This window comes from Eublepharis macularius, chromosome 8 (genome assembly GCF_028583425.1).
Source record: "Eublepharis macularius isolate TG4126 chromosome 8, MPM_Emac_v1.0, whole genome shotgun sequence".
Lineage (NCBI taxonomy): Eukaryota > Metazoa > Chordata > Lepidosauria > Squamata > Eublepharidae > Eublepharis > Eublepharis macularius.
The window spans coordinates 43,960,591-43,988,541 of NC_072797.1; the positions used below are offsets into that span (position 1 = coordinate 43,960,591).

Sequence of the window (27,951 nt, forward strand, 5' to 3'; positions counted from 1 at the left end):
GGGAATGCCGGAGCTGCCTCCTCTGGCCGCAGCGGCCATTTGAGGGGCAGGAGGGGCTTTCTCTGCCTCCTCCGGCCCTTCCTGCCCCTCAAATGGCCGCTGCGGTGCCGGCACGCCACAGCCATTTAAACTCAGCCCCAAAGCTTTCCGAAAGCTTCAGAAAGCTTTGATTATGGATTTCTGATTCTGGCCCTGATTCGGATATCCAGAATATTCCTGAATCTACTTCGCTTTGGGTATTTTTACCTAAAGTGAATACCAAAGTGTACTCCCCTAGTTGTGGTGCAGGGGTTGTAGTGAAGAAAGATGTCATGGGCCAGTCTGGGCTCAGCAAAAGTGAGGATTCCTCAGGAGAAGAGGAGCCTCGTGTATCCAGCCCTGGCTCCTCAGGAGAAGAGGAGATTTGTGTAACCAGCCCTGACTCAGCTGATGCCGGTGATCAGGAAGAACAGCTGCTGGCTAATCAGAGTCCACAGCCAGCAGCTGAGGCAGAGCCACTAGCCCCCTCTAGCTCCTACACCACAGGTGAAGCCCAGCCAGGGGCTTCCGCCCCCCCCCCCCCCAAGAATGCTGCAGACAAAGGTAGAGAGTGGAGCTGCATGAGAGATGGCACAGTGCTCGCCTCCTAGGATGATGCCAGCTGCTTGTGGATAGTGACGATGAGTAGCATTGGGGTAGAGTCAAAGCAGCTGGCTGCAAACTACGCCTGGCTATAAAAGCCAGTCTAGGCATGGAACTGTTAGGCATGGAAGCAACAAGTTGAATTTTGGCTACAGCTGCGACCACTCCCTTGAACCTTGCCTTGCTCCTGTAGCCTTTGGACCTGACTTTACTGGTACTGACCTGTGGACCCCCTGACTTGGCTTTTGGACTTTGGACTCATGCTCTGACCTTGGACCAAACTTTGATTACTTTGATTACTCTGCTTAGGCTAGCCCAGCCCATGACAGAAGGGATTCACTCCTTTAATCATCCTGCCTTTTTGTATATGAAGTTCTAGCATTGTTTTTCTGAGGGTCAAAGGGGGCTTGGTGGGAGAAGTCAAACATGGGGAAAATCTCCATGGCTAACCTTATTACAAAATATGGATAACCTTATTTTGTAATGTGATTGTATAAGCATATCTTACATACGTTTTCTGTTATTGATTACTTATGGGTTTCATAGAAAAACATAATTTTATAACATTAGGTGATATTTTTCTTTGATGTCTAATTAAAGCTGTCTTAAAACTTTTCCATTTTATTATTTAATAACTCTCCTACAGAAGTAGAAACAACTCCCTTTGAATAATGTAGACATCTGCTGCAATAACCCTCTATTTGCCACATTTGTAAATATATGTATTAATAATTTTACTTCTATATTATGTGTGAATGTGTGTGTATATATATTTCAGGCTGTCCAGCCTAGTACAGGAGAAGTTATCTTTGACAGTTTTCAGGATTCTGTAGCTCGTTTAGAGTTGGAAAGTCGGATTTTGCGCCTGCAGCCTGTTGAGGTTCTTCTTCCTGCAGATGTGTCGAATCAGACTGAAAATCTTATCAACACTATGAGTTCTGTAAGGTAAGTTTCTGTGTGGTGCCTAGACTTGATATTTTTATTTGTTGGACCACTACAAGCCAACAGGAGAACAATATAAAAAAGATCCAAAAGATATAGGTTATTCATATTAGGATGGGATGGAAAATTATAGTCAAGATATACATGTTCTACTGAGACTTCTAAGTCTAAAGGAAAGATTTAAACTTTAGCACTGATAAATTATTCGCATAAAGTTTAAGTTACAGATGGATCTTACAGTATTGATACTAACAGGTGTCTGTTTTGTAGGCAAATGAAACCTATAAATTCAATTTAACTGTGGTACATAGTTGATTGTGTTGTTACAGCTAAAAAAGCATACTAAGCCTGCCAAATGAGATTGAGTCAGCTGACTGTACCTGGTGACACTGTGACACCTCTATTTTTGCCATAAAGAAAATGATACATTTACCAGTGTTGCTACACTCTTTAAGGCTGAAAGCCATCTATGGAATTTCTCAAATGATGAACTGCAGCTATAAAGACCATTAGTTTGATTTGTAGTGTTTTCTTTAATTGGTGTTCTGGACCTGGTCAAATCCAAACCCAATTTTGGAGCTAGACCAGAGCTTCTCTTTTGTTTGTCAGAAACACGTTTGCTAGTATGTGAATGTTAAAAAAACTTCCCATTGTCTGGTATTTTTCCATTAGGATGCAGATTCCTTTCTTAAGTCTTTACTAATTAAAATATCACTCACTCTCCCTAGATGTGTGTGAAACATCCATAACCAGTGTTCATCAAATTGATGTCCCTGGTGTTTCATAGATGTTTAATCTGAATTACCTTCCTTTGATTTACTCCTTGTTATTGACATGTCTTATTTCTTTCATTGACTAATAGGATATACTTGCTAGCCATTAATAGCAGTAAAATTTCAGTTCCTCTATTAATTCACAAGAGAGTCACTCTTAAACTAAGAAGGAGAAGCTGGTTGGAAGTGGGTGGGAGGAATTAGAATTCACTGGAGCCCTTTTTGTAGTCTGGAGAGCATAGCTGAACTTCTTGCTTCATCTCTTATTGGAAGTAATGTATGGCTGGAGGCCGTCTTGGAAATGACCTAAGACAAAGATACCCGCAATGCACTCAGACTTTAGAATTCATCTTGGATTGATATCCTTTACTTGTCAATGTAACAATGTTTCTGTCGAGCTGCACAGAGTGCCCCTCAGAGTGTGAGTGCACAAGTAAACAGACTACTCGCTTTTAAAACATATTTACATGGCTGATTAGAACACAAAGACGAACAACAGCCAACAAATGTCAGCAGTCATACAGACATAAAACAACAAAGCTAACTTACATTATCTAAGACTTTCCACAGTCTCCAAATGATTCCAACTTACATTTGACAACATTACCTCAGTGTAACATGATATGCAGCTGCAGGTCTTCCAGCATAGATTCAGACCTTCAGGGTCCCTGACACTTCCTACCTCTAGGGCAGTACTGCAATTCTAGTTTGCTCCAATCCAAACAAGCCTTCCAAAGACTATTTCAGCATCTTACGTCACCCCTCAAAGTGTTCCTCCTCCCAGCGCTAACCATCACTCTCATACAGAGCTAACAGCTTTAACCTTGGGTTGATAAGGCCAGAGTATTTTGATTAATGGCATTCACAAGCAAAACCATGTCCTTTATTTTATGCATTAACTCCTTAAAGGAAAAACACAATATTGGCTCACTTCACAGTTTCCATTTTTTTACCTTTGCCATTTTTAGAAGTCTTCTCATTTCTGCCTCTTTAAATGCTACGTGACCTGATTTTTCTTTTATAATATCTTTGCACTTTGCACACTCCCAGTGGCTGTTCTGTCACAGGGATCAGGAGTTCTTGCTGGCTCAATATGGTTGGAAGCTGCTCTCGTGCCATATCCCAGTTTAATCTAGACTACTGATGCAATGCTGCTAGCTGTGGCATTGTTTTGGTGGGCAATGTCTTATCTAATGCCCATTGCTTTGAATATGAACTGTGAAAAATCAGAAGTATAATTCAACTGTTGTTCATTAAGAAATCATTTTGCTTCCATGCTGTATGGACATTGCTTATATTTTTTTAATTATATAAGGCTTTCTTTATCGATGAAATGCTCCAATTAGCTTTAGATTCATACAGCTTCAGATTCATTTTTTTTGTGAGTGGGTAACCGTAGTTTCTTGTCCATCTTACCAACTTTATCTCTTCCTTCTTCCAAGGAACTCTGGGTAGCATATGTTAGTTGCCCCTGCTCCATTTTATGTTCAGAATAACCCTGTGAAGTACGATAGGGTGAAAGATAGAGTCCTAAGCAATCTAAACTTAATTTTCCTTTTACTTATTTTGTGACCCATTGATGCAGCTTTTTCAAGAAAGAGAACGCTTATTTTATAACTCTTTTTCTTACGTGCCTAGTGTTGCTCATACCAAAACATTGTGTTAAATCGGGTTTATTGAAGCTTGTAGACAGTAAATGATGAATTTTGCATTTGAATTGGTGAAATATTTTTAAACAGACACTTACAAATATTGTGTGTTAAAGAGCAAGCAGTTTTATCTGCCATGGACCTCATTTTAATAGGCACTAGAGTTTATTTTAAAAGACAGAATATGACCTTTGCTGAGTTCAGGCCCTTGACAGATGGTAGGTAGACTTTTTTTCACTTTCTAGTAATTGTTCTAAAAGAGTATTAATAGATCAGCTTTCAAGGCTAAACTGATGAAGGAAGCTTTGACTCAAAAGCTTACACCCTTTAAAATCTTACTGGTCTTCAAGGTGCTACTGAATTTGAATCTTGCTGTTTCAAGGCTAAATGTATGTAATTATTTTGGAGCAATCAAAGCAAAATTGCTTTTCAAAAAATTATAAAACTGACTAATAATGAAATTATTTGCTATGTAAACATTCACTTCACCTGGATGGTTCAGGCTAGCCAGATCTCATCAGATCTTGGAAGCTAAGCAGGGTCTGCCCTGGCTAGTACTTGGATGAGAGCACCAGAGAAGTCCAGGCAGAGTCAGGCAATGGCAGACCGCCTCTGTTTGTCTCTTGCCTTGAAAACCCTTTGTGGTTGCCATAGGTCAGCTGTGACTTGACGGCACTTTCCACTCAAAAATGAAATTGTATAGAAACACTTCACCACTAGAGGGTCCTGTAGCACTTTGGATTGGTTAGTGCATCCCATAGAGTGGCTGTTTTTTCTCCTATATTTTGTGATTGTGATTCAGACAGAAATAGCCATGTGTAAGTATTATTGGTTTCAATGCTAAAAAATTATGCATGTTTAACTGTTCCATTTTTAAAGGTACATCTGTTGTGAGTATTGATTAAGTGGTGTCACTAACTACTTTGATTTCAGAATTTCTGAAAATGTCAAATCGTTGAAAGTGTGCTTCATGGGTCACTACATCCAGTCTTACAAAATGTTTAATGTTTGCTTCTCTAATTTATAATCCCATGGTTACTGGCCTTGTGGCCTTCAACATTTCTTACAGCAATATGATTACAAAGCCCATTAAAAGAATGAATAACTTCACAGAATAGTTATTCAGGAAAAGGTTTATTATTAGCACTTGATTATCCAGAAGACTCTGCCAGCATCACCCAGAATGACTTGCACGTCTTTCTCCCACCTGTCTTGGCCAGTTTGCACCTGAGTGAGTCAGATGGCACCTGTTTGAGTGACTTGGGCAACCCAATGAGATCGCTTAATGGCCGTGGGCAAGTAACTACAGCTGTTCTTGCATGAGGCACACAGCTCCTGCTTGAGTCTCTTGGCTTGTGTGCCCCTGAAGGAATCGGGCAGCAGTGCCCACCTGAGCAATTCAGTTGGTATGCAGACTAGTGACATGGACATTACCCATTGCTGTGCCTTGCCCTGAGCCCACTTGTGGGAAGGGCAGGTTAGAAATGTAACAACAACAACAACAACAGCAACAACAATAATAATACCCGCTCAAGTCTGTTGAGCAGCATGCCAGTTAACCAAGCATTGCAGTTAACCAGGTGCTAGTTAACAAAGTTTTTGCTGTATCTGATTTGAAACACACCACAGGTGGATCTGTTTGCTGTTACGCAAAAAGTTCCTCTTACTGTACAAGAGTAGTTCAACATTCTAAATTAGGTTTAATATTTTTTAAGGAGTTCAGTGCAGTATAATTGAATGTTGAAAGGAATAACAAACACAGAGTCTCAACACAACACCAGGCCTCATTTGAACTACTCAGATCAGTACCTCTCCATTATACTAGCATTAAAAGTAGCCTTCCTGGTAGTCATCAGATCAGCAAGATGAGTCTTGGAATTTCCTGCTCTTTCCAAAAGAACTCTGTGATCCTCTGGACAGATCTCTCTTTCATACCAAAGGTAAATCATCTTTTCTTAAGCACCAGGAAATCTACCTACCATCCTTCTTCCCCTAGTCAGTATACTCCAAGGAGAAGTAAGGCACAAACCGGACATAAGGAGGGCACCAATGCTTTACATAAAGCACATTGAGTTCCTCAGAACAACAAACTCACTGTGTGTCTTCTTCAACTCACCGTCCATGGGGACTAAGGTTTCCAAGTCAACCATTGCAAGATGTATCAAAGCCTGTATCATCTTAGCTTACAAGATCCAGTTCCCAGGGACATCACAGTGCTCTTCTGCAGAGCTGCAGCCACCTTGCAGCCTTGTCTACCAGTGCTCCCATTGCATAAATCTGAAGAGCTGCAACCTGGACATCAGTTGCTACCTTTGTCAGACATTACAAACTGAACACAAACTGGTCTGCAGAAGTTAGCCTTGGCGGGAGAGTTCTCCAACAAGTAGTCCTCTGTAATTCCTCCTGCAGTCTGTACACTACCCATCCAGGATGATACATCTTTTCAATATGCCATTTCAGATTACTTTCTTTCACTTACAGAGAACAAAACATTGGACTTACTGTGAGGGTTTCTTCTCAGTAATGCAATAGAAGGTAACTCTTCCTGCAGGGAAGGAGAAATTCTAGGAAAGGAATTACAAAACCTTTCAAGGGACAATTTTTTTCCTCACAAACATCATGGAATTTGTCTCATCTTGAAGTGTGGCTAGATGAACTGGGGCTCACCCCCTAGCCGAAAGTGGAAACACTGCAAATATCATTTGCATAGCCCTGCCAGTGGAGTGAGTAGTGGGCATAACCCCATTTCAAGATACCTTCCGTTCCATTTATGAGAAGAAACTCTTATGGTAAATCCATTGTTTCATTTTCAGTAATGAAGTAGTCTTTGTGTTCCCCATTGGCCTCTTGTGGTGCATTGCAGAATTTGCCTGTAGTTAGGGCTGTCTTAATTCAGAGGCTGGTTCACCCCAAGAAGAAGCACATCATTTTGTGATAAAGACAGTGTTTATTAAAGATTAATAAGGTGTTATATGTAAGGTGATGGTTATATACATTACATAAATAATACTTGAGACAAAGGAAGCTTACAACATCAGTTCAGCTTGGTGGAGAACCCAGGCAGCAGCAGACAGACTAGGGTGTGCCTGCACAGATCTGCATCTAGCAGAAGAGTTTGAAGAAACTGATGAATTGTGCAGATTTTATAGGCTAAGCAAACTCTACTTTTTAACAGCATAGCAAGCTTAAAAGCCTAACTGAGGAAAATAATTCATGCAGGCAGTTTCTATGGAGGTGTGGTTAGATGAACTGGGGCTAGGGTGTGAGCCCCAGTGTGGCTGGATAAACTTTCAGCTTGGGGGTGAGAGCCCCAGTTCATGTAGCCACACTTCAAAATGCAGAAGGTTCTGTGTTTACAGTGCACAGCTCTTCTTATCTCAGGCACTGCCCTCACTGCCCTCAGTACCAAAAATAGCAGTTCGCTCTAACCAGCAAAAAAACCCTTGCAAACCCTATGTGAATAAGATCAAACAAAGGACAAACATGGCTGACTGTGAACAAGTTCCTAAGTGTTCTCAAAACAGCAATGTTCATCTGGCCTGTCACTCTTCAGGGGAGTGGATAGCATCACTATATCCCCTATTTGAGAGAAACTTACTGTGTGAGGACTTGGACAAGATACTTGTAGAAGTTAAGCCACCCATCCTTTAGATGGGAGCTTTTCCTGAAAAATAAAGACATCCAATGGTGAGTTTAACATACTATTCTTTTTTATAAACTGCTGTTTAAGGGAAGGCATAGCTTCAAAGGTGGCTGTGATCAAGTATTAAAGGAATCAAAACATATCAATAGACACTAAAACTCAAATAGCAAAAACACTGAAAACTACTGATATCACATTAAAAGATATAGCAACGAAGGACGGTCTCATAAGCAAAATTGAGATAGAACAAAATTTTCAAAGCTCAATTCCATGGTTCTTATATCTGCAATTACAAGCTGTCACCCAACAAATAAACATAAGAAAGGTTATGAATGCAACTCGGACAAGATTTGAGCAATTCATGGATGCTAAAAAATATTTTAAAAAAGGGCATGATTTCAAAAATATATGGCCTGCTATTGTCCTCTAACATCCCTAACAATTTTAGTTATCAAACTAAATGGCATAAAGATCTTAAAGTACTGACATTAGACAACTGGGAAAAAGTATGGGCATCAAAATTAAATAAATCCTCAACTATATTAACTAAAATACAAAGCTATAAAATTATACACAGGTGGTACCTAACACCCAAAAAAATCTCCTTAATTTATTCTTCAGCATCGCCCTCTTGTTGGAAGAAATGCAATAATGAGGGTAATTTTGCTCACTGTTGGTGGGAATGTCCCTTGATATCTCGATTTTGGTCAGAAATACTAAATATTATTAAGGAAATAACAGGGTACAGTGTCCCTATGTCGCCAAAAGTAATCTTCTTGGGATTGTGGGATCAGACATCAGTCCCAAATATTAGAAGAGACCTTATCAACTCTCTCCTGGTGGCAGCTAGGAGTGCAATAGCAACCAAATGGAAAGACCAATCTCCACCTACTACAGAACTTTGGTTTACAAAAATCTGGAACCATTTGATAATGGAAAAAATAACTGACAATCTACATCAGACGGAATATCAATCTTCGGGATCAAACTTCTGGGAAAAATGGATCCCATTTTACGAATTCATAGAAGCAAGAGATCTGCAACCTCCCTCTTCACACCACTCATTGCTGATGTATTAAAGTTGAAGCACTGTGTTAATATTTGTAAATGCAATGTATTATATTAGTTTGTTGTTTGATTATTATTACAGTTCTAAAATTGAATAAAAATGTTTTTTTAAAAAAGTATTAAAGGAATCTTTTCATCGTCCTCTCTTCTGTGCAGTCACATGGGAACTGCGCATGCACAGGCCAGCTCCTAGAGGTGCGCAGTGCTTTTCACACACTTTTACCCTAGGTGCAGCTATAAACGGCAGGGTGAGCAGCTTCCTCTCTCAGTTCTTCTTTTGCCGCTGCTCAAAAAGGATGTGTCTTCTCTCCGCTCCTTGGTTCCAACCACTACAAATGCAAATTCTGGCCTTTGCTTCTATGCTGTCGAAGGCCCTATTCAAGAAGTGTTTGCATTGTGGGATGAAGGTGGCCTAATTGGATGGACATAACAAATGCCTCCTTTGTCTGAGCGAGGACCACGACAGCTTGCAGTGTGCAGTCTGTAAATAGTTTATGCCCGAAGCACGCTTGAAAGGGTGTTGCGACTTCGAGCAACTCTTTGGGAATCAGCCCTAAAGGGCTGTACTGCCGCTGATCTTAAAGCCGCAGTTAATGGACTGTAGCATCCAGAATGGACCTCCTCAGTTCCTCCAGCATGTTCAGGGCCTATCACTACTCAGAAAGACCAGTTGGTTCCAGCTGTGCCTTTATCAGTTCCATCTCTGTGCTCATCAGAGCAACTTACAAAAAAGGCTAAGCTCAAATCAAAGCATGCTGATAAAATACTGATTTCTAAGTTGCAAAGGAGGAAAAATCCCTCTTCTTCAGCTCCGGATGCTTTGATTGCATCAAGTCTGCCTAGGGTTCTGAGAACTCCATCTCCAACCCCAAGAAGGTGTTCTTGAGTTCCATCCATCATAGAAGTCATAGAACCATCTACAGCCATTTCCCCATTACTGCCATAACTGATACAGCCTGGAGACAGACTGAAGGGTTCCTCAGTTCCATCTGAGAATGACAATAGCTTGGAACTGGCTCCTCACCATAAACTGCATCGGATCCATTGTTTTCCATATGGCTTCCCGTACCATTACTGTACTTATGGGTTTGAAGGTTCACTGAGCATGTACCCATGCCGTCATTACTTCTTCCATGATGAAGACCCTTATGTTTCAGTTTGCTTGGAACCAAGAAGCAAAACTAAACCTTCATCAGTTCTGGCCATGGTTACAGAAGACAATGCTATTGCAGACCCACAATAGGCTCTGGGAGTGCCACAGCTCAACAACCTGCCCCAGGGCAATCCAGCACCACAGCTCAAAGAGGCGAACCATTCCAAGGCCATCCAGCACCATGCCTTGGTGAGGCTAGCTACCCTGGGGCTGGCCACTGCTGGGGCTGGCCTGGGGCTGCCCAGTGCTTCAGTGAAGCCTGGGAAGCATGAACCACAACAGAACAACTCTGGGAAAAGGTAAGGAAGAACGGAGGTGTTTTGGAGAGAGAGGGGTTAGGGTGTTTGGGAAGGAGGGGAAAGAGTAGGAAAGTGCAAGGGCATTTGGGATGCAGGGGATTAAGGGTAATGATTTTTTGCCAGGGAAGAGGTAAATGGTAAGGGTCTTTGCCAGGGAAGGGGGTAAAGGGGAAAGTTCTTTGGGATGTAACAAGTAGTAACGAAGGGTGCCTGGGGAGTGGGGATAAGCAACAGGGAAGTGTGACTTAGTGGGTACTGTAACAGGGAGGGGTGGCTGGGACAACTGGAGACAAATCCTCAACTTTGTGGTTTGCTGTGGTGGTTGTAGATTTTTTGTTTATATTTTTTGTTTATATTTTCACTCCCACCATTACTATCCAACATATGAATAGAGGAAATAAGTTTGAAACACCCCTGTTTATGTTACTGTTTTCAGTTAGGAAGAGCTGCTGGAGTAAAAATGTTAAACTTGGAATACATGGAAACATCACTTTATTACACGTACACAAGCACGCACATATAAACTTTTAAACATACAGAATCATTGATAAATATGATTATTTGCTTTTTATTCACAGCCTTTTCAAGACCAACATGCTTAAAAAGTATTTTCATAAATCTGTCAGGAAAGCTTAAAAAATTGAAAAATTAACGAGAACATTTTCCTCACCCTTAATGAATTCTTAAATCCGCACAAGCTTTTCAAAGGAAGCATTAATTAAAAAGTAGTGAGCAGCCAGCTGTCCAATGCCTGCTGTTAAGGAAACTGAAATTAATGTAGGATAATTCTTTTTCAGTGTCAGGTCATACACAATCAGTCTGGTTTACATGATATGTTCTCAATTGACTACAGACTTGAGAGTTGCTTAAGTGGCTGAAATGTCAGTGAAATGTTTTAAAACATGACTCTAGTTGATAGCGCATGCCAGTGTACAATATGTGGCATGACTGCATCTCTCAGTATGGAGTGAAGCTAGATATTTCTGATTTGCAGGCTAATGTTGTGTGTTCTACTTTTGACATTTAAAACCCTAAATGGCTTGGGTTCAAAGTATCTTCTCCACCTATATCATAGTCAAGTGAGAGAAGCTAATTTATCTGAGATTTGATTTGTGATAATTTGTGGGAAGGTTTTTGCAGCTGCTGCCATTTATTGGGACTTCTCCAGATTAGCATTATTGCTATAGGCCTTCCATAGGTAAAAAAGGTGTCCAGGGTGGCCCCAGCCCGCCCCAGACTCTGCGCCAACACCCGCCCAGATTCCCCCGCCCCACCCCAAGTTGAGCCCAGCTGCACCCCGGCACTGGCCCTGCTTACCAGCCATTCCACCTCCAGGGGAGAAGCCTCACTGGGCTGGGGGCCAGTGGGGAAATCTGTGGAGCAGCTGAGCTGTGCGCCAGTGCGGGGGAAGACTGCGGGGCCCGCCAACCAGCCAGAAGCTGCAGCGGAATGGAAGGCTAAGTCAACCTTGAGCTAGCTACCTGAACCCGGGTTCCGCCAGGCCTTCCATAGCAGGTTAAAAACCTTTTAATGAAGTTGATTACAGTATGTTGATATTATAGTTTTGTTTGGTGTTATGTTTGAAATGACATTTAGTAATCTTAAATATGTTTTTTAATCTAATTGTGTTATAGTTTTTGATTGTTGCCTTTACTATCTCTTTGAGGCAAAATGGTAGGATACAAATTAACTAGCATTAAATTTAAAAATTGCAATATTGTTCAAATTAAACTTGGGTGTTAGGGTGTCTTTATGAGTAAATGTAATTTTGGATTCATATTGTAGGTAAACATTTTGCATAATAATTACACAGTTACAAATTCAGAATTAGCTAAAATCACGGAGTGTCTTGCATAGTGGTGGAGGAGAATGGTGCCACTGATGTCTTTCCATTCCCTTATTTGTATTAGGGGACTGTTAAAATGTGTGCAATTTATTTGAAGTCATTTTACAGTTACGTTTATTTTTTACTGCGTTTAGAGTAATCTGTCATTGTCAGATTCTCACCTCTAGAAAGCTAGCTAAATAGTATAGAAGTATTACCAGTCCGTTTGTGTTCTACAATTGAAAAATATGAATAAAACTGACCTCAAGACAAGCGAGGACTGTTTGGTACTCAGTGATAGAATGTGTGATGTACAGTTCCTTGAAGAAGAGAGAATCTTAGAGGGGAGAGGGAAAGAGATCCAAATATTTGCAGCATCTCTATGTGCAACTTTGGACATGGCATAATCCGTAATCCACCGTCACCCATGGTCAGCTACAGTGCTACAAAAACCTTAAGCTGTCTTTTCTTGACTTATCTCTGAGCACACTATCCTAGCTAGAACAATTTTTTAAAAAAAACCTACAGCTAACAATTACTGAGTAATTCTGTTTCAGATGCCTGTCTTCCCTCTCCCCATCAGAATCTTCTATATATTCTTTCTGTGCACTAAGTAAAATTTGCTTTCTTCTCATTTTCTGGAGAAGGAGAGAAGGATAAAAGAGTTTTTCTTGATACGGCAAAACACCTTTTTGACAGAGTACACACATATAGCTTTTTACTGTTATAAGGTCAGTTCTAGAACAGAAGGTGTGACTTTTAAGCAGACTGCAGTCCTGCCTCTTTTACTACAAATTGAACAAGAGATTTTCATGACGGTGTTAGAATGAACTTTGTAATGTGTAAGCTTTAGAGGTCAGGCTATCAATCTCATCACTTGAACAAGAGTACGGTTGAATGTCACTCTTTCTGGATAATTAATGTTTGTTGGGCTTGCTGGAGTAAAAACAGTGAAAAAATTAGCTTGACACTAAAATAAGAATACAGGAATGGATACTGTTGAGTTATAAAGTATTGCCATCAGTCTCTGCACAGAGGAAAGTACACACTTCTAAAAGCCAGCTCCAATTGCATGAAACAGGTCTATTGATTTGTTTGAAATGACATATTCTTATTTATGAATTTTATTTAGTTCTTTCCATGGGAACAGAATCAGGTTGAAAATTTATCTTTTTCTCTAGTTTACATGATGACAGAATTCGAATAGAAAAAATGGAAAACAGACATTTTGAATACAGCAGTGCTTTCCAGCTGATTACAGATTTTTACGGCTGCCAAGGACATGATAGCACAGGTACCTAATTCCGAAATGTATTGAGATTTGTCTGATCAGCTTTTATGTGCATTAAAGATGATTATTTTGCAGAATTCACATTACCATTTCCTGCTTTGTATAATTTAAATTAGAGTAAAATATTCTGTGATGATGCTTATTTAAGATATAGAGTTGTGAGATAAGAACATAAAAATAGCTCGCTGGGTCTGACCAGTGGCCCATCTAGTCCACCATCCTGCTTCATACAGTTGGCCATCCAGTTGCCTCAGATGGCAAACGGCATAGAGGCTGAGGCCCTCCCCTGCTGCTGCTTCCTAGCACTGGTATTCAGAGGTTTGCAGCCTCTGGATATGGAGGCATCCTTCAGGAACGATAGTTAGTAACCATTGATGGTTCTTTCCTCCATGTATCTGTCTAACATCCTTTAAAACTATGCTCAGGGCCATCATTTCTTCCCCTGGCAAATGAATCCCATAGTTTAATTATTCTTTGAGTAAATAGGTATTTTCTTTTGTTTGTTATTAATCTGTTCCTGAACAATTTCATTGGGAGCCCCCAAGGTCTAGAATTATAGGAGAGGAAGACGATGCTCCCTCTATTCACTTTCTCTGCTCCATGCATTGTAAGCCATATCATGTCTCTCCTTAGCCATCTTTTCCTATAATTGTCCAGCCTTTCCAACCCCCACCCTTATCATCTTGGTAGTTATTCCTTTGTATCTTCTTGATTTCTACAATGTCTTTTTTGAGATATAGTGACTAGAACTGCACACTGTATTCCAAATGAGGCCGCACCATAGCTTTATACAAGGACATTTCAATACTGGCCATTTTATTATCAGACCCTTTCATAATAATTCCTAACATGTTGGGCTTTTTTCACTGCTGCTGCACGCTGGTAGACATTTTCATTGAGCTTTCCACAACAACCCCAAAATCTTTCAATCTCAGCCTCGGCTAGTTCAAACCCCACGAGTATATATTTTAAATTAGTTTTGTTCCAGTATGCATTACCTTACACTTAACCATGTTGAACTTCATTTGCCACGTGGTTGCTCGCTCACCTAATTTAGAGAGATCCTGCTTCCTTGCTTTTCACTATCCTGAATAATTTGCTAATATCTGCAAACTTGGCAACTACACTGCTTAACTCCAATTCTAAATATCCTTATTTTTATGCACAACAGTATGTGAGATGCAGGAAGAGGCTATTTTGTTCTTAGATATTGCATGGCTACCAGTGGAAGTGTATTTTCAATTAGGAATGATTTGGTGCATGTCAGACGTCAAAGGATACTTCAAGGATAATTTGCACTTATTTGTGTTTATGTGATAAATTTTTGCAGCAAGCAATAAGGTTGTACATAGAGATTTATTCTGCCTCTTTTTAGTATGATCTTAACAATTTTAGTATGATTTTTAATTTTAGTATGATTTTAACAATTGTACATTTTGGAAATTTAATGTGTTCCCTATTTCTCTGGGAATGCTGTAACTATATATCGATGATTCAGTGATCATTGACCGTAAACAAAAATCAATCACTAGCTTATTGAATAAAGCGTTAGTCTTGTTTTAAGGATTCAAACTACATTGAATAATTGAATAATTGACTATTTATTAATGGTGATGGGGGAGAAGCAGTGCTGTTTCCTAACTAGTATTTTGGACCTTTGAAGACCACCAGTCTATCAAGAAACAAAAGCTAGATGGGAGCAGGTAGTTTACCTCAAGAAAGAACATGAGAGGGTATTCTCCGTGCTTAAACTGGAATATATCAGGTTGGAATAATAGGTTTCCTTCTGTAATGTGCTTCCCTGCCCCAAAAGCTATTTCAGAAGGTTGACAGGTAGATTGCACTTGGGGAGTGGAATCAATGGAAATGTGAGATCTTGCATTTTCCATTTGATCCAAGAGACTCTCTGACAGTTGTTTCTAGTGAAAATGTGATTTTCTCCAGCTAGCTGGGGCCATTGTTGTTTGGAGAATTGTGATGAAAACTATTATATTCACTTGTTGAATAGTATCTGCAACATAATTGGTGATGAGGGATACAAGATTCTGCCCTTTGTTTGCACCTCTTTGACAAGTTTTTTAAAAAACAATTATAGAACTTTAAAAAGGAAAAAAAAAGTTATTATCATTGTATCTCTTAAAGGAATGCCCTTCTAATTGTTGCACATTTTCTTTGAAGTATGTGTACTCTCCACTTTTCCTTCACTGGAAGGAAAAGTGGCTACCATCTCTTCTCTATAATGTTAGGGCCGGATATTGCCTTATTTGATCTGGCCTAGTGCAAATATACAACCAAAGTGATTTTTTAGTTTTTTAGAAAAGACTTATAGACCAATAGATACACAAAATTTTACAGAAATCCTTGCCTAGTCATGCATTTGGCCCAAGTAAAAATACCATGAACAAATTTATATTGGCTGTGTAAATTATAGAAATCATATGACTAGTGACTTCTACCTGTTCTTTAAATTAACTACAAATAAATCACTGTAGGAGAAAACTATTATTTCAGCATCCAAATGAGTTATCCAGAAGAAATATTTGCAATAGAGGTGATTAGAATACCAGTTTGACAAGGAAGCATATATCGTGACATACAGTGTAGAAAGATAATAGTATCTTGTAAAAGCTGGGTTTTATATCCTGCTGCAATAAAAACTTCTGAAATGCAACTGAGCAAATTAATATTCTCTTTTCCAGGTTCCCAAACACTGTCTGTCGTCTTAAACTTGGATAAGCCAGTGTTATGCTCCTTAGCTGCTGTGATCACTTATCTTAAAGAATTTAATTTAGAAAAAATACTCCATAACCCTAAGTAAGTAACTCTGTCTGTATGTATGTCATTTCTGCTTTTCTCACTGAGACTCAAGGCGGATCCAATACAGAGTTGAAGAATTGCTACAATGGAACATAATCGATTCTAGGACTGACATTAGACAATGTGAAGCACAGGTAGTATATAGGAGTACATATTTAAAGCAACAATATGTAAAGTAACATAATGGTGAAATGTATGGTTCCTAACTCATTGGCAGAACATCTGGGACCCCTTTCCCACAATAGTGCCCTCTTAGCTGAGAAAAAGGCCTTTTTTAATAATTCAGTTTTGCATTGTTTGCGGAAAGCCAGGAGTGTGGGGGCTTCAAAAAGCTGCTATCCTGGTAAAATAATACTTGTTTGCTTTTTATTAATTACTGTAATGCCATTACTAAATAGAATAGTAAACTGGGGGGGGCACCCATAGAAAAGCTAGAATTCTCTATATGTTTGGGGCACTCCTAAGTTGGAACAAGAATATTGTGATATTTTGCATGCAATTAACTTTGAGTATTTTATTTCTGCTGGTAGCATGGGATTTTAAAATATTTATTACTGTGGGTTTAAATGCAGGCCTCTGAGGAAAGGAGGGGAGCTGGATCAGTCAATGGCGACTGCTCTGGTTGGATGGTAGGTTTACTGGAGGGGATGGAGTGAACTGCAGTTTTTAGTTTGTGCTGAGGAGAAAGTTTTCAGTCACCCTTTGTATATCTCAGAGAGAGATTATTCTGATTAAATCAGGCAAACTGTGTGGAGTCGTCACTCTTTTGGTTCAAATCTTACTACTACCCTGAGCTCAGTATGTGGCCTTGGCTAAGCTGCTCCTCTTAGGCCCAGCTTGCCCGCTGTACTGTGGGATAATAATAACACTGACTTTGTTCACTCCTCGAGAAAAGCAATAGATAAACACAGTTATTAAGTCTGAAAGAGTTTTATTCTGGCTGTGTCAGGCAAACTGTGGGGAAGCCTAAGAGCCTAATTCTGGTTAAGTCAGGCAAACTGTTTGTGTGCCTGGGCAGTCTGTCTGAGTGAGAGATTATCTAGTTCAGGCAAGCTATGTGAAAGGTCTGAGTGAATCTATGTCTGTGTGGATGAGACAACAGTTTAGTTTGTTAGTCAAGATCTGTGTGGAAAATTAGACTGTGTGACTTAATCTGTAAATAGTTCAATTTGTTTTGGTAGATCAGATTAGAAAGAACAATTTTGATAAAAAGAAACAAGGTTGCTACATACAGTACCAAAATCAGTAGAGCTTACTATATTTGAGCTCCACACGCAGTTCACAATGAAGGATGTTAATGATTTAACAACTTAACTAGCTGCTTTCATATTGCACATGCCATTACACAGAATTTTTCTACATTACGTTGTTTGGTTGTGGGTTTTCCGGGCTGTATTGCCGTGGTCTTGGCATTGTAGTTCCTGACGTTTCGCCAGCAGCTGTGGCTGGCATCTTCAGAGGTGTAGCACCAAAAGACAGAGATCTGAGAGATCTCTGTCTTTTGGTGCTACACCTCTGAAGATGCCAGCCACAGCTGCTGGCGAAACGTCAGGAACTACAATGCCAAGACCACGGCAATACAGCCCGGAAAACCCACAACAACCATCGTTCTCCGGCCGTGAAAGCCTTCGACATTACGTTGTTTCTTTCCAAAGATCTGAAAGGAGGAGGGGAAGTGTAAAATTGCTCTGATTTTCCTGGGAAGTTTATTAAAATCAGTGTAATATACTGCTAACTTACGTCATTATAGTAAGGACATTGTAGTAATAGATGGCCAATTACTTGTCCTTACTTTTTTGTAAGGACAAATCCAGTGGGAAATAGGAATGCGGAGATATCTGTCTTCCAAGAAGGCTGAGGGCAAGGCCTTAAAACAGGCCAGACTAAAAATTTTCTGATACTTGGGAATCACTAAGACGTTGAGGTAATCTGCCAAGAAATTTTTAGTATGATACATTGGGATAGAGCACTACTTAAACCAGGTCCTATCAGATTGAAGGGCGAAGTCCTGGATCTGTTGCTTAATTATTTGTTTGGCTTTTTGAAAGCTCAGATTATACAGTGCTAGAGGGGAGAAACCATACTCTTTAATTTTTAATTTTTCCTTCAATAATTCTCTGCCAGCTTGAACAATAATTATCTATGAGAACAGAGGAAGTCAGTCTCAAAGGGTTACAATTTAGTTTTAACCAGTAAGTAATCATTTGGATCCATGTATGTGCCTCAAGTGGAGCCTTGCCTCTAGTCTAAGAAGAGCATTTGGAATACACCGAGGAACTCCAAATATTGATCACAAATACTTAAGATTGTGCTGCTTCCAAAAGATAGAAATCTTTAATTGAGCAGCCACCTTCCTGTTAAGAAGTCCTTAATTACTGCAAGAATACAAGAAGCTCCAAAGGTGAAGCAATACATTAATTGAGCAGCCACCTTCCTGTTAAGAAGTCCTTAATTACTGCAAGAATACAAGAAGCTCCAAAGGTGAAGCAATACATTAATTGAGCAGCCACCTTCCTATTAAAAAGTCCTTAATTACTACAAGAATACAAGAAAACCCTTTAGTAAAAAATAATCTTAAGATGGCTGAGGTCATTCTGTGGGCATTCTTAATAGCATACACTGCTTGAGTTTTCCACAGCATGCTAGACTGCAAGACTATAAGTATTTAAAGGTTTTTATCTATTCAATGCCATTGCCCTCAATCGGCGATCTGTATATTTCATGTCTTTTGGTGAAAATGAGAATTTCAGTTTTTTGATCATTTATCACAAGCTGCTCCTCTTGTCCATATATAGCAAAAGCCCAAAATGCTTTCGTAAGACCAACTTGTGTTACTGTGTTATCTGCGTATAACAGTGGGAATCGCTGTGCTTGCTCATTTTGGAGGAAGGAAACCTGGATTTCTTAAAAACTGCACCATAGAATTGAAAAAGTAAAGGTGCTAAAATACATCCCTGTTTTACTCTCACAAGTGGGACCTTATCAGATAAATGGCCCTGTGGGTTGCATCTTACCTTTTTTTCCATGAAAAGCCTTGTCTATGGTGGCGCTTTCAAACTTTGTCCATAATCTGTGGGGTTCGGGAATTACCACCTTCTCCGCTCCTGATCCCAGCTGGGTGAAGGCTGGGGGTGGGCATTGCCACGAACTTTGTTTGTGATCCCAGCTGGGTGAAGGCGCGGGGTGGGGGTGGGCATTGCCACCTGCTCTGCTTCTGATTCCAGCTGGGTAAAGGGGGGCGGGCATTGTCTCCTGCTCTGCTCCTGATCCTGGGTGGGTGAAGAGAGGGCGGGCATTGCTGCCTGCTCCACACCTGATCCCGGCTGGGTGAAGGCAGGGGTGGCGGGCATTGCCACCTGCTTTGCTCGTGATCCCAGGTGGGTGATGGGGTGGCTGGCATTGCCACCTGCTTTGCTCCTGATCACAGCTGTGTGAAAGTGGGGTTCGGGCATTGCCATGTGCTCCACTCCTCCTGATCCCGGTTGAGTGAAGGCTGGGGGCAGGCATTGCCACCTGCTCCGCTTCTGATTCCAGCTGGGTGAAGGCGGGGAGGCATCCATTGCCTCCTGCTATGCTCCTGATCCTGGGTGGGTGAAGAGAGGGCGGGCATTGCTGCCTGCTCTGCGCCTGATCCCAGCCAGGTGAAGGGGGGTGGGCATTGCCTCCTGCTCCGCTCGTGATCCTGGCTGGGTGATGGGGGGACTGGCATTGCCACCTGCTCTGCTCCTGATCACATCTGGGTGAAGGTGGGGTTCAGGTGGAGTTCGGGAATTACCACCTGTTCCGCTCCTGATCCCAGCTGGGTGAAGGCTGGGGGTGGGCATTGCCACATGCTTTGCTTCTGATCCCAGCTGGGTGAAGGCGCAGGGGGTGGGCATTGCCACCTGCTCTGCTCCTGATTCCAGCCTGGGCTTCCTGCTGCAGCACGCTCTCTGGAGGAACAGGCCGCCTTGTCTGGGATTCCCTCCACGGCAGCACCTTATCTCCATAAGGCACGCTAGAGTAGAAAGTGAGTTGTCAGGAATACGGTTAGCCTTTTATATAGTAGGATACATTAACAAAAAGGAAAGATATCTAAAAAACAAACTAGTACCAAAAGGGGGGAAAAGTGAAAGCAGCTGAATGTCATGTGAAGAAAAGGGAGAGGATGGGTTTCGAAATTGGTTATATTATATCTTTGTGTGATTTCCATTGGCCACTTAGTCTGTAATTAACAAGTAGGGGGCCCATGAGGATTTGAGAAGGGGATCTCAACCCCCACACACACACACACACACTGGTACTCCTCCCTATATTGTTCTTGACTTCCTTCCTTTGCTATCACCCCCCTCCCCCCTGCCCAAACACACGCCAGTACGTGGAAATTTACAGTGGGATCTAAACCTGTTTGTAACCAGTTTGTCATAAATCAAGTCAACAGAATTGACAGTGGGCAGGCTGTTTCAGGAATGTCATGTAAGCTAGTTTGTTCAAAGACTATGGAGAACATGGGTGCTGAAATACAAAAATAAGGTGTTTTGAAAATAAAATGTAAATTCTGTCAAAGTAAGCCTAAATTTAGTCCAAAAAAGCACCCCCAATGATAAGTAAGTAATATGTGATATAGAGTAGGTGAAGTATGATTGTCCGTGAGAGGCTTTTCATAAGACAAATACATTGTGTGAGATCTTAGGGGACCGTTTGGCACATTAAAATGCCACATAACATTCGCTACTGGCTTTTATATGTGGTGTGGTAACTTGAGCCACAATTCATATTGTCATGTATGCCAGCATACCTGCCATGATTGTATTCTGCACTGTGTACTGGTCAATGCTGTTTGCCAGAGTTGTATGCTATATTCTGTGTGAATCACCTGAGAGTGTCTTAACTGCTAATACTAATTGCAGGAAGGCCAGTGGGCCTCTCCGTTATCTATTGAAAATATGTACTTTCACTTTTCCAGCGAGTATCCTTGGAGGAGAGCTGCTAGCAGCGCACATTGTATCTTTCCCCAGAGACTGGGATATTTTGCTTTGTGCTTCATGTAGTCTAAACTAATCTGTTCCCATGCAACCTCTTTGGGGGTTTCATGCCAAAATGTCAACAGACCCTAAAGGGCAGGAAGTTTCTCTATAATTAGTATGCCTTTGTTTGAATTGTCACTTCTGCCAATTGCCACCTTCGGGTGAACACCTGCACTGTATGGATCTCAATAAAGCTACTTCAACTGGAACACCTGTGTGTTAACTGCGGAGGGATTGAGGGACCTAACTGCCAGGGTCTGACACATATTTAAATATGCAACGCTATAAATTTGTAAGAGAGATATTAGTAGAAAAGAACCAGAATGTGTAGAGGATTCAAATACTTGCAGTGCATGGAAAGCAGTTGGTACATGCAGAGGCTTGCTGTTCGAAAAGCAGGTTTTAAATTGTGTTTTGTAAGCCGACTTGAGCCAGGAATTACTTCTCAAAGTTAGCTTAACAAAGAATCTAAATATCTGTCAATCCACATTCTCAGTATTTAACAAAGGAAGCTTTGACTCTCTAGATCTTATACCCTGGAAATCCTATTGGTATTTAAGGTGCTAGGGGGCTCAAATCTTGCTTGTCTACTGCAGACCAACATGGCTACCCACCTGAAACACAAAGTTTTTGTTTTTTCAGAAATAAAAATAAGCATGCTGCTCAATTTCTTCATGGATTAATTAATGGGGATTTGGGATAGACACCATCTGTTTATGATGTGGGTATAATTTAGAGAAAGGGTTGAGTCCTGAATGGGGGAATGTTTCAGGTTTGTTTGGGTCTTAACACATGGCAAAAAGAAAAGCTGTCGCATAGATCCCTTCCCCTTACAAAGGTTAAACTTCTTCCTTCAAATCACTCCTCAGTTTGTGAGTTTATCTCTTCCTTCCCAACGTCTTAAAACCTGATGCTGGCATTTGAGAGCCTCCTTCACTTCCCCCATGTATCTCCTCCTCCTGCTGTGGTGTATCTCCCACTCACCTACTCAAAAGTTTATTCCTTGGCTAGGAAGCTGTTCCTCCCACCTAAGGCCTAAGGCTGACCTCTAGAAGCTTAGTTACCTGCTGACTTCCCACAAGATGGCTCAACTGCATTCCCACTGTTCATGTTCTGGCTAGATGGCATCTAACAGGTCAAGCTGGCCAACGAACTACATGACAGAAAATGATGGAGGAGTTTCCCCACCTAGACTCACTCAGGCCATCACTTGATCAGCCATGGAGTGCTCTGGTGAATGATGCGAGGCCACCCAGCTTCATCAGATGCACTGCAAGCTGAAAATAATATTTCATTTATATACTGCCCTTCAGGACAACATTCAGCGGTTTACTAAGTATGCCATTATTATCCCCACAACAACAATCACCCTGTGAGGTGGGTGGGACAGAGAGAGCTCTGGAAGAGCTGTGACTGACCCAAGGTCACTCATTTGGCTTCAAGTGGAGGAGTGGGGAATCAAACCTAGTTCTCCAGATTAGAGTCCTGCCGCTTTTAGCCACTGCACCAACCAAAAACATGAGCAAACATGACTGCAAACATGAGCAGGCCTGAGCCCTGCTGTGATTTCAGCTTTTTTTTTTTACTACAAAAGTGCTTCTGCTGGTTCTTCTATACTGTTCCAATATTATTCTTTATCAGCAGGTAAAGAGAGAGGGACTGGGGCCAACTTTCTTTTTATAGGGATTTAGAGCATCTGAGGAAACCTTGCCTTCAGTATGTGTGCGCCAAGTGGTCAGCAAGCCTTTGATCCTTGCTGGTGAGATCCAGCAGCTTACTCTCACTACTCCCCTTCTCAATGCTGGTGCAGTAAGGCACCTCACTGAATACAGGACACCTTACTTCTATAGTTTTGTGGCAAATGTAAACATGAACTCTCTTTATGTAGGAGAAAATCGTTAATCTGTCTTAAGTTTGTAGTAATTTTTTCCTATGTGTTAAGAGCCAGGGTGATGTAGTAGTTAAGAGTGCCGGATATGGGAGGCCCAGGTTTGAATCACCTCTGTGCCGTGGGAGCTTACTAGGTGACTTTGGACTGGCCACATACTCTCAACCTACACTATCTTACAGAGGATAGTGCTGTGAGGATCAAATGGAGGAGAGGAGAAGGATGTAGTTGCAATGTAGGTAAAGGCAGGGTATGAAGTAAGTAAATAAAGTTATTGTCCTGCATATGCTTAATGTGCTGTTTCTAGAAGCATGCAATCACTATCATTAATGTTGCAGCATAAAAGCTAATTTATATCTTTGAGCGTTGGTTTTATTTTTCTTTCAGTAATTTTAAGAAGTTATCAAGTGAAGCTGAATACATGGCACTTAATGGAACTACACTAAAAAATCTAGAAATCCTACAGAACCAAGTAAGAGAATATAGAGAATCATGTGCAATTAGTTGCTGGATTGGTATAAATTCCTTCAAGGGACTAGGAAAAGAACGCAGGATGCTTTTTAACGATAGCTAGGAGATTGGACAGTATTATTTCTATGCAGGATCAGTATCTTTAACAATCCAGGCTTAATAGTTTTCCAGCTGTTTATCTGGAATTATGCTGGTCTGATAATTGTGCTATAACTTCCTGTAGCCCTTTTAAAACAGTGAATATTGCATCAGCTGCTTTTGTATCTGTTAACAAACAACTTAGGAACAGTATTTAGAAATAGTATTCACTTCAATATTAAATTCATCGTACATGTGTGGCATTTGGCATTTGCAGGAAAAAATAGCGGACTGGAAGGAAACTTAACTTTTTCCTCTGCTGAAGTTCTCCTCCCACTACCATGTACATGACTCCTTTTATGCAGATTTTTCCCCAGCCAAGCTCTTATCCTGGAAATAACCCTAGATGGGGAATTGTTTGCAAGGGAGACTTTGTGATGAGAGTTTAGCACCCCTTGCTCTTGCGTGCCAGTTCCCTCTGCACATTTCCTCTGCTACTCTTGTTACCTGAGCAAAAGCAGGTTTTTCAGCATGCTCATGGGAAGATAACATGTATTCCCACTTAAAAAGACTTCCAATGGTCTGTGTGTTTATTTAAAGGATTTATAATCTACATTTCTATTAGATCATTTCTAAGTTCAGAATGATGCCAACTAGGGGTGTGTGATTTGGGAAAAATACTCGAATCGACCCGATTTGTAAAGATTCGGGATTTCCAAATTGGGCCCAGTATGCTGGTCCTGATTTGGAAATGCCTGAATCAAAGCTTCCCAAAGTGATTCAGGTCCCTTCAGGAAGCTTCGGTGCACTTTCAAACCCCACAGCTGGCTCCAGTTGATCGGCAGAGGGGATTCCCCCCCTGCCGGCCAGCTGAAATTTAAAGAGCCAAGTGGCACAAAAGGGCTCTTTAAACTTGAGCTGTCTGGCAGGGGAAATCCCCCCCCCCCGCAGATCAGCTGAAGTGTGCTAAGCCCCACCCCAGCTTATTTCACCCGATGGGAGGGGGAGAAGGGAACCCCCTTGTTCCCTTCCCATCAAGTGAAATAAGCGGTGGGGCAGGAAGTTTTAATGTGTTCCGAATCTTCACGGAGCATACTGAAGCGGTGCAATAAGCAGGGCAACCGCTTCTAGTGGGAGGAGATGGTGATCACTTGAAGCTACTTTATACTGTATCAGACTGTTCTATCAATGTCAGTATTGTCTACTCAGACTGGCAGTGGTTCTCTAGGGTCTCAATTTGAAGTCTTCTACATCACCCACCACCTTCTGCTTGAGATGCCAGGACTGAACTTGGGCGCTTCTGCATGCAAAACAGAAGCTGTTCCACTGAGTCACAGCCCCTCCCCAGAATAACAGAATTAAGTCAAAAAGATGTTCCAGGCTAGAAAAAGATAACCATACAAGTTATATGAAACTGCACATCAAGAAAACATCTGGTGCTTAAAGCTGGACTGTGGAGACTATTTTACAGTCAGGGTACCACCTCAAAAAGGTCCTATCTTGAGTCTTACTTCTGAAGGGCGGATAAGTCAAGGAGAGTGTGGGGGTAATGGCCATGTAGATGCTGTATTGCCAATGTATGTTCACGGCAGGAATGAGGGCTACAACAGAAAATCATTGCTGTGCAGAAACAGCCTTAATAAAGATGTAAAAGGATTATTGAAGGTAATGAAATTGACCATAAGCTAAATCAAGTATTTGTCTTCACTGCAGAAGAGCAGAAAGATCCATATCTGGAGCACTGTTTGGGGTCTAGCTAGCTAGCTAGCTAGCTAGCTATATGCCTCCTTTCCAACCAAACAAGGTCCCCAGAATGATGTCCGATGTGTAAACCAGTTAAGTGTTAGAACGAACAGGAACAATAAAAAATAACTAGTCATTGCTGTCAGGTCAGGTGACTTTTGCCTGAGACCTCTTTAAAGGTTTGGATTGTTTTAGGATATATAACTATCATAAACTTAACAGAGGATTATTTTAAAAGGGGATCTGGATATCTGTGAAAATTATATTTTCTGTAAAAAAATAAATAAAAATGCATCTCAGCTACACCTGTATCTTACAGAACAATTGTAAGCAGAGTTACTCTTCTAAGACCAATGAGCTTAGAAAGGTGTAACCCTGTTTAGTATTGTACTGTTAATATGCCTGAACAATAAATGCACATCACCAGTTAATTGTTAATTAATTGTTTAAATATATCAACTTTTGAGCATGCTTTTATGTATTCAAACACAAACTGTTACTACTTTAGACTGACAGGAAAACAAAAGGCAGCCTGTTTTGGGTCTTGGATCATACAAAAACTTCATTTGGACGACGGAAACTGAAGAAATGGGTGACACAGCCTCTCTTGAAATCCAGGTATTTATTATTAAATGATTATAAAATAGTTGTACTGAATCCAATTCAGCTGTATTTTTCTGTTCAGTGAGAATTTGAATGCTGCATTTAAGCTGAGTTGAATAATGCCGCCTCAGGGGAGGAATTCTTGGCTTCAGCTTTGCCTTTTTAGCTCTTATCAAAAAGAGGTAACTCCTAGAAGCCTTTAGATATTTAAAATATGTTAAAATATTAAGGCATAACGCAAAAAATGCATGTTCCTGTTTTCTCCACATCTTTTAAACACTGGTATTGCCTTTCCAATTTGTTATTTATATTTTACTGCTAATGTAGTTGAGTTACTCAAAGTGTCAAAGTTCTAGGGAACTGTGTAACATATTCCTAGTTCCATGCCCAGTCATAGGAACTATCTTCATGATAATTACACAGAGTCAAAGTGTGCATTTCTGTACTTCTTAGAACAATTTGATATAGATGGAACTAGTGGGTAAAATGCCTTGCAAAAATGGTGAGATAACTACAGATAACGGGAAAGCATTCTATTATCTGAAAGCTTGTTTATTTTGTTTTCTGAGTAGATTTCAGAGTTCTGTTTACGTAAAATACTAGCCAGTCAGCAGTTTGTATGTAAATGAAAGCTGGAAAAACTGTGACGCTGGTTGATGTGTCTTTTGGAATGAATGTCTTTTATCTGTTTTTTTCTTAATCAGTGTGTATTCAGCAGCTTCCTCTTCTGGCATACCATGATAAATGACTGTGTGGTCCCGGCTATGTGTGCTGTAATTGTAGTCCATAGACACTGATGATGATTGCAGCTTTTCATTACCCAGCCGTTCTGTTAGATGTCTCATCTCTCCCTAAGAGATGGAATGTGGAAGGCTAAAGCATGTTTTAGATGGAATTGTAATTTGCCGAGAATTAGAGTAAACTAAATAAAAACTAAGACTTTTGAGCAAAATAAGGATAGAAGCACTTCATCTTAAGAGAAGAGTTATACATTCTGACAAGTTCCATATTAAGGGATTCAGAGGCTGTAGACTAATGATTAATAGATTTTGTGTGTGGATAATTTTCATTATTATACGATTAGCTGGACCACAGCCGCAATCATAGTGCGTTCATTTGTATTCAGAACTCAGTTTGGTTGACAACCTTTTTAAGTAGGGTTCCTATTACAGTTTAATTGTGAATGCAGCTTCGTATGGATGAAATTCTGTCCTGTCTGTTTTACTAGGCACTTTAAGAATTTCCTGCATATTTGAAGATATCCCATGACAGGGATGCCAGTTGTGTAGAAAAATGAAATACTATTAGTAGTCCCAGGTGAGGAAGAAGAATTAAGATATAGTCTCTTAGCACCGTTCAGTACCATCAACCATTGTATCCTTCTGGAATGGCTGTTTGTATTGAGATTGAACAGCATTGAACTAAAGTGGTTCTGCTCTTACTTGGCTAGCGGAGGCTTCTTTGACTGGCTTAGCTTAGGACATGAGACCACCTTGAATAATATGGAGAATTTTGGGAGCCTGAGCTGTGTCTGCTGAAACTCTGATTGGAACCTGAAATGTATGCCTTCCCTTAGATAGACAGGTGGGAGATTTCTGGAGTATTGCTGGTGAAGAGTTTTGGCTGAATATAACAGAACATGTTGTAGATGACATTTAAAGGTCTGTGAAGTGTCAGATAGCAGTGAACAGAACTTACTTTTTACATCTCGCACAATTTAGGGTAAAGTGACAACAGGCTATCTGATTTCCATCTTAATACAGATTTGGCGTTTAGCTGTGATATTTTTGTGCTTTGCTGATAAAAATCTTTCAGATCCATTCCAATTTGAATGCCATTTATTTTTTATTTATTCATTCATTTATTCATGTATTTATTTATTGCCTGCCTATCCTTGCAAGGATATTGTGCAGTATAGGTCTCTGTCTGATCATAATTGCATGAATTGTTTTAGTTTGAACTCACTGACTGATGAAGTTTAAACCTGTAGTTTGTAGATCGTTGCCCTTCCTAGTTGGTGGTGTATTGTAAGGCGTCAGGCAATGTTCCCCAGTGTTAAAGATGCTTGCCATGATGGGCTT

The 27,951-nt window shown here is 40.6% G+C and overlaps 1 protein-coding gene across 1 annotated transcript in view; it reads left to right on the forward strand.

The window, feature by feature from the left end:
* Nucleotides 1–27,951, forward strand: part of MSH3 (mutS homolog 3) — an 87,850-nt gene that overhangs the window by 12,997 nt on the left and 46,902 nt on the right. The window contains exons 8-12 of the mRNA XM_054986657.1: nt 1,400–1,566; nt 13,155–13,267; nt 15,964–16,078; nt 23,363–23,447; nt 25,776–25,885. Of these exons, the coding sequence (XP_054842632.1) occupies nt 1,400–1,566; nt 13,155–13,267; nt 15,964–16,078; nt 23,363–23,447; nt 25,776–25,885 (590 nt within the window). The remainder of the gene's footprint in view (nt 1–1,399; nt 1,567–13,154; nt 13,268–15,963; nt 16,079–23,362; nt 23,448–25,775; nt 25,886–27,951) is intronic.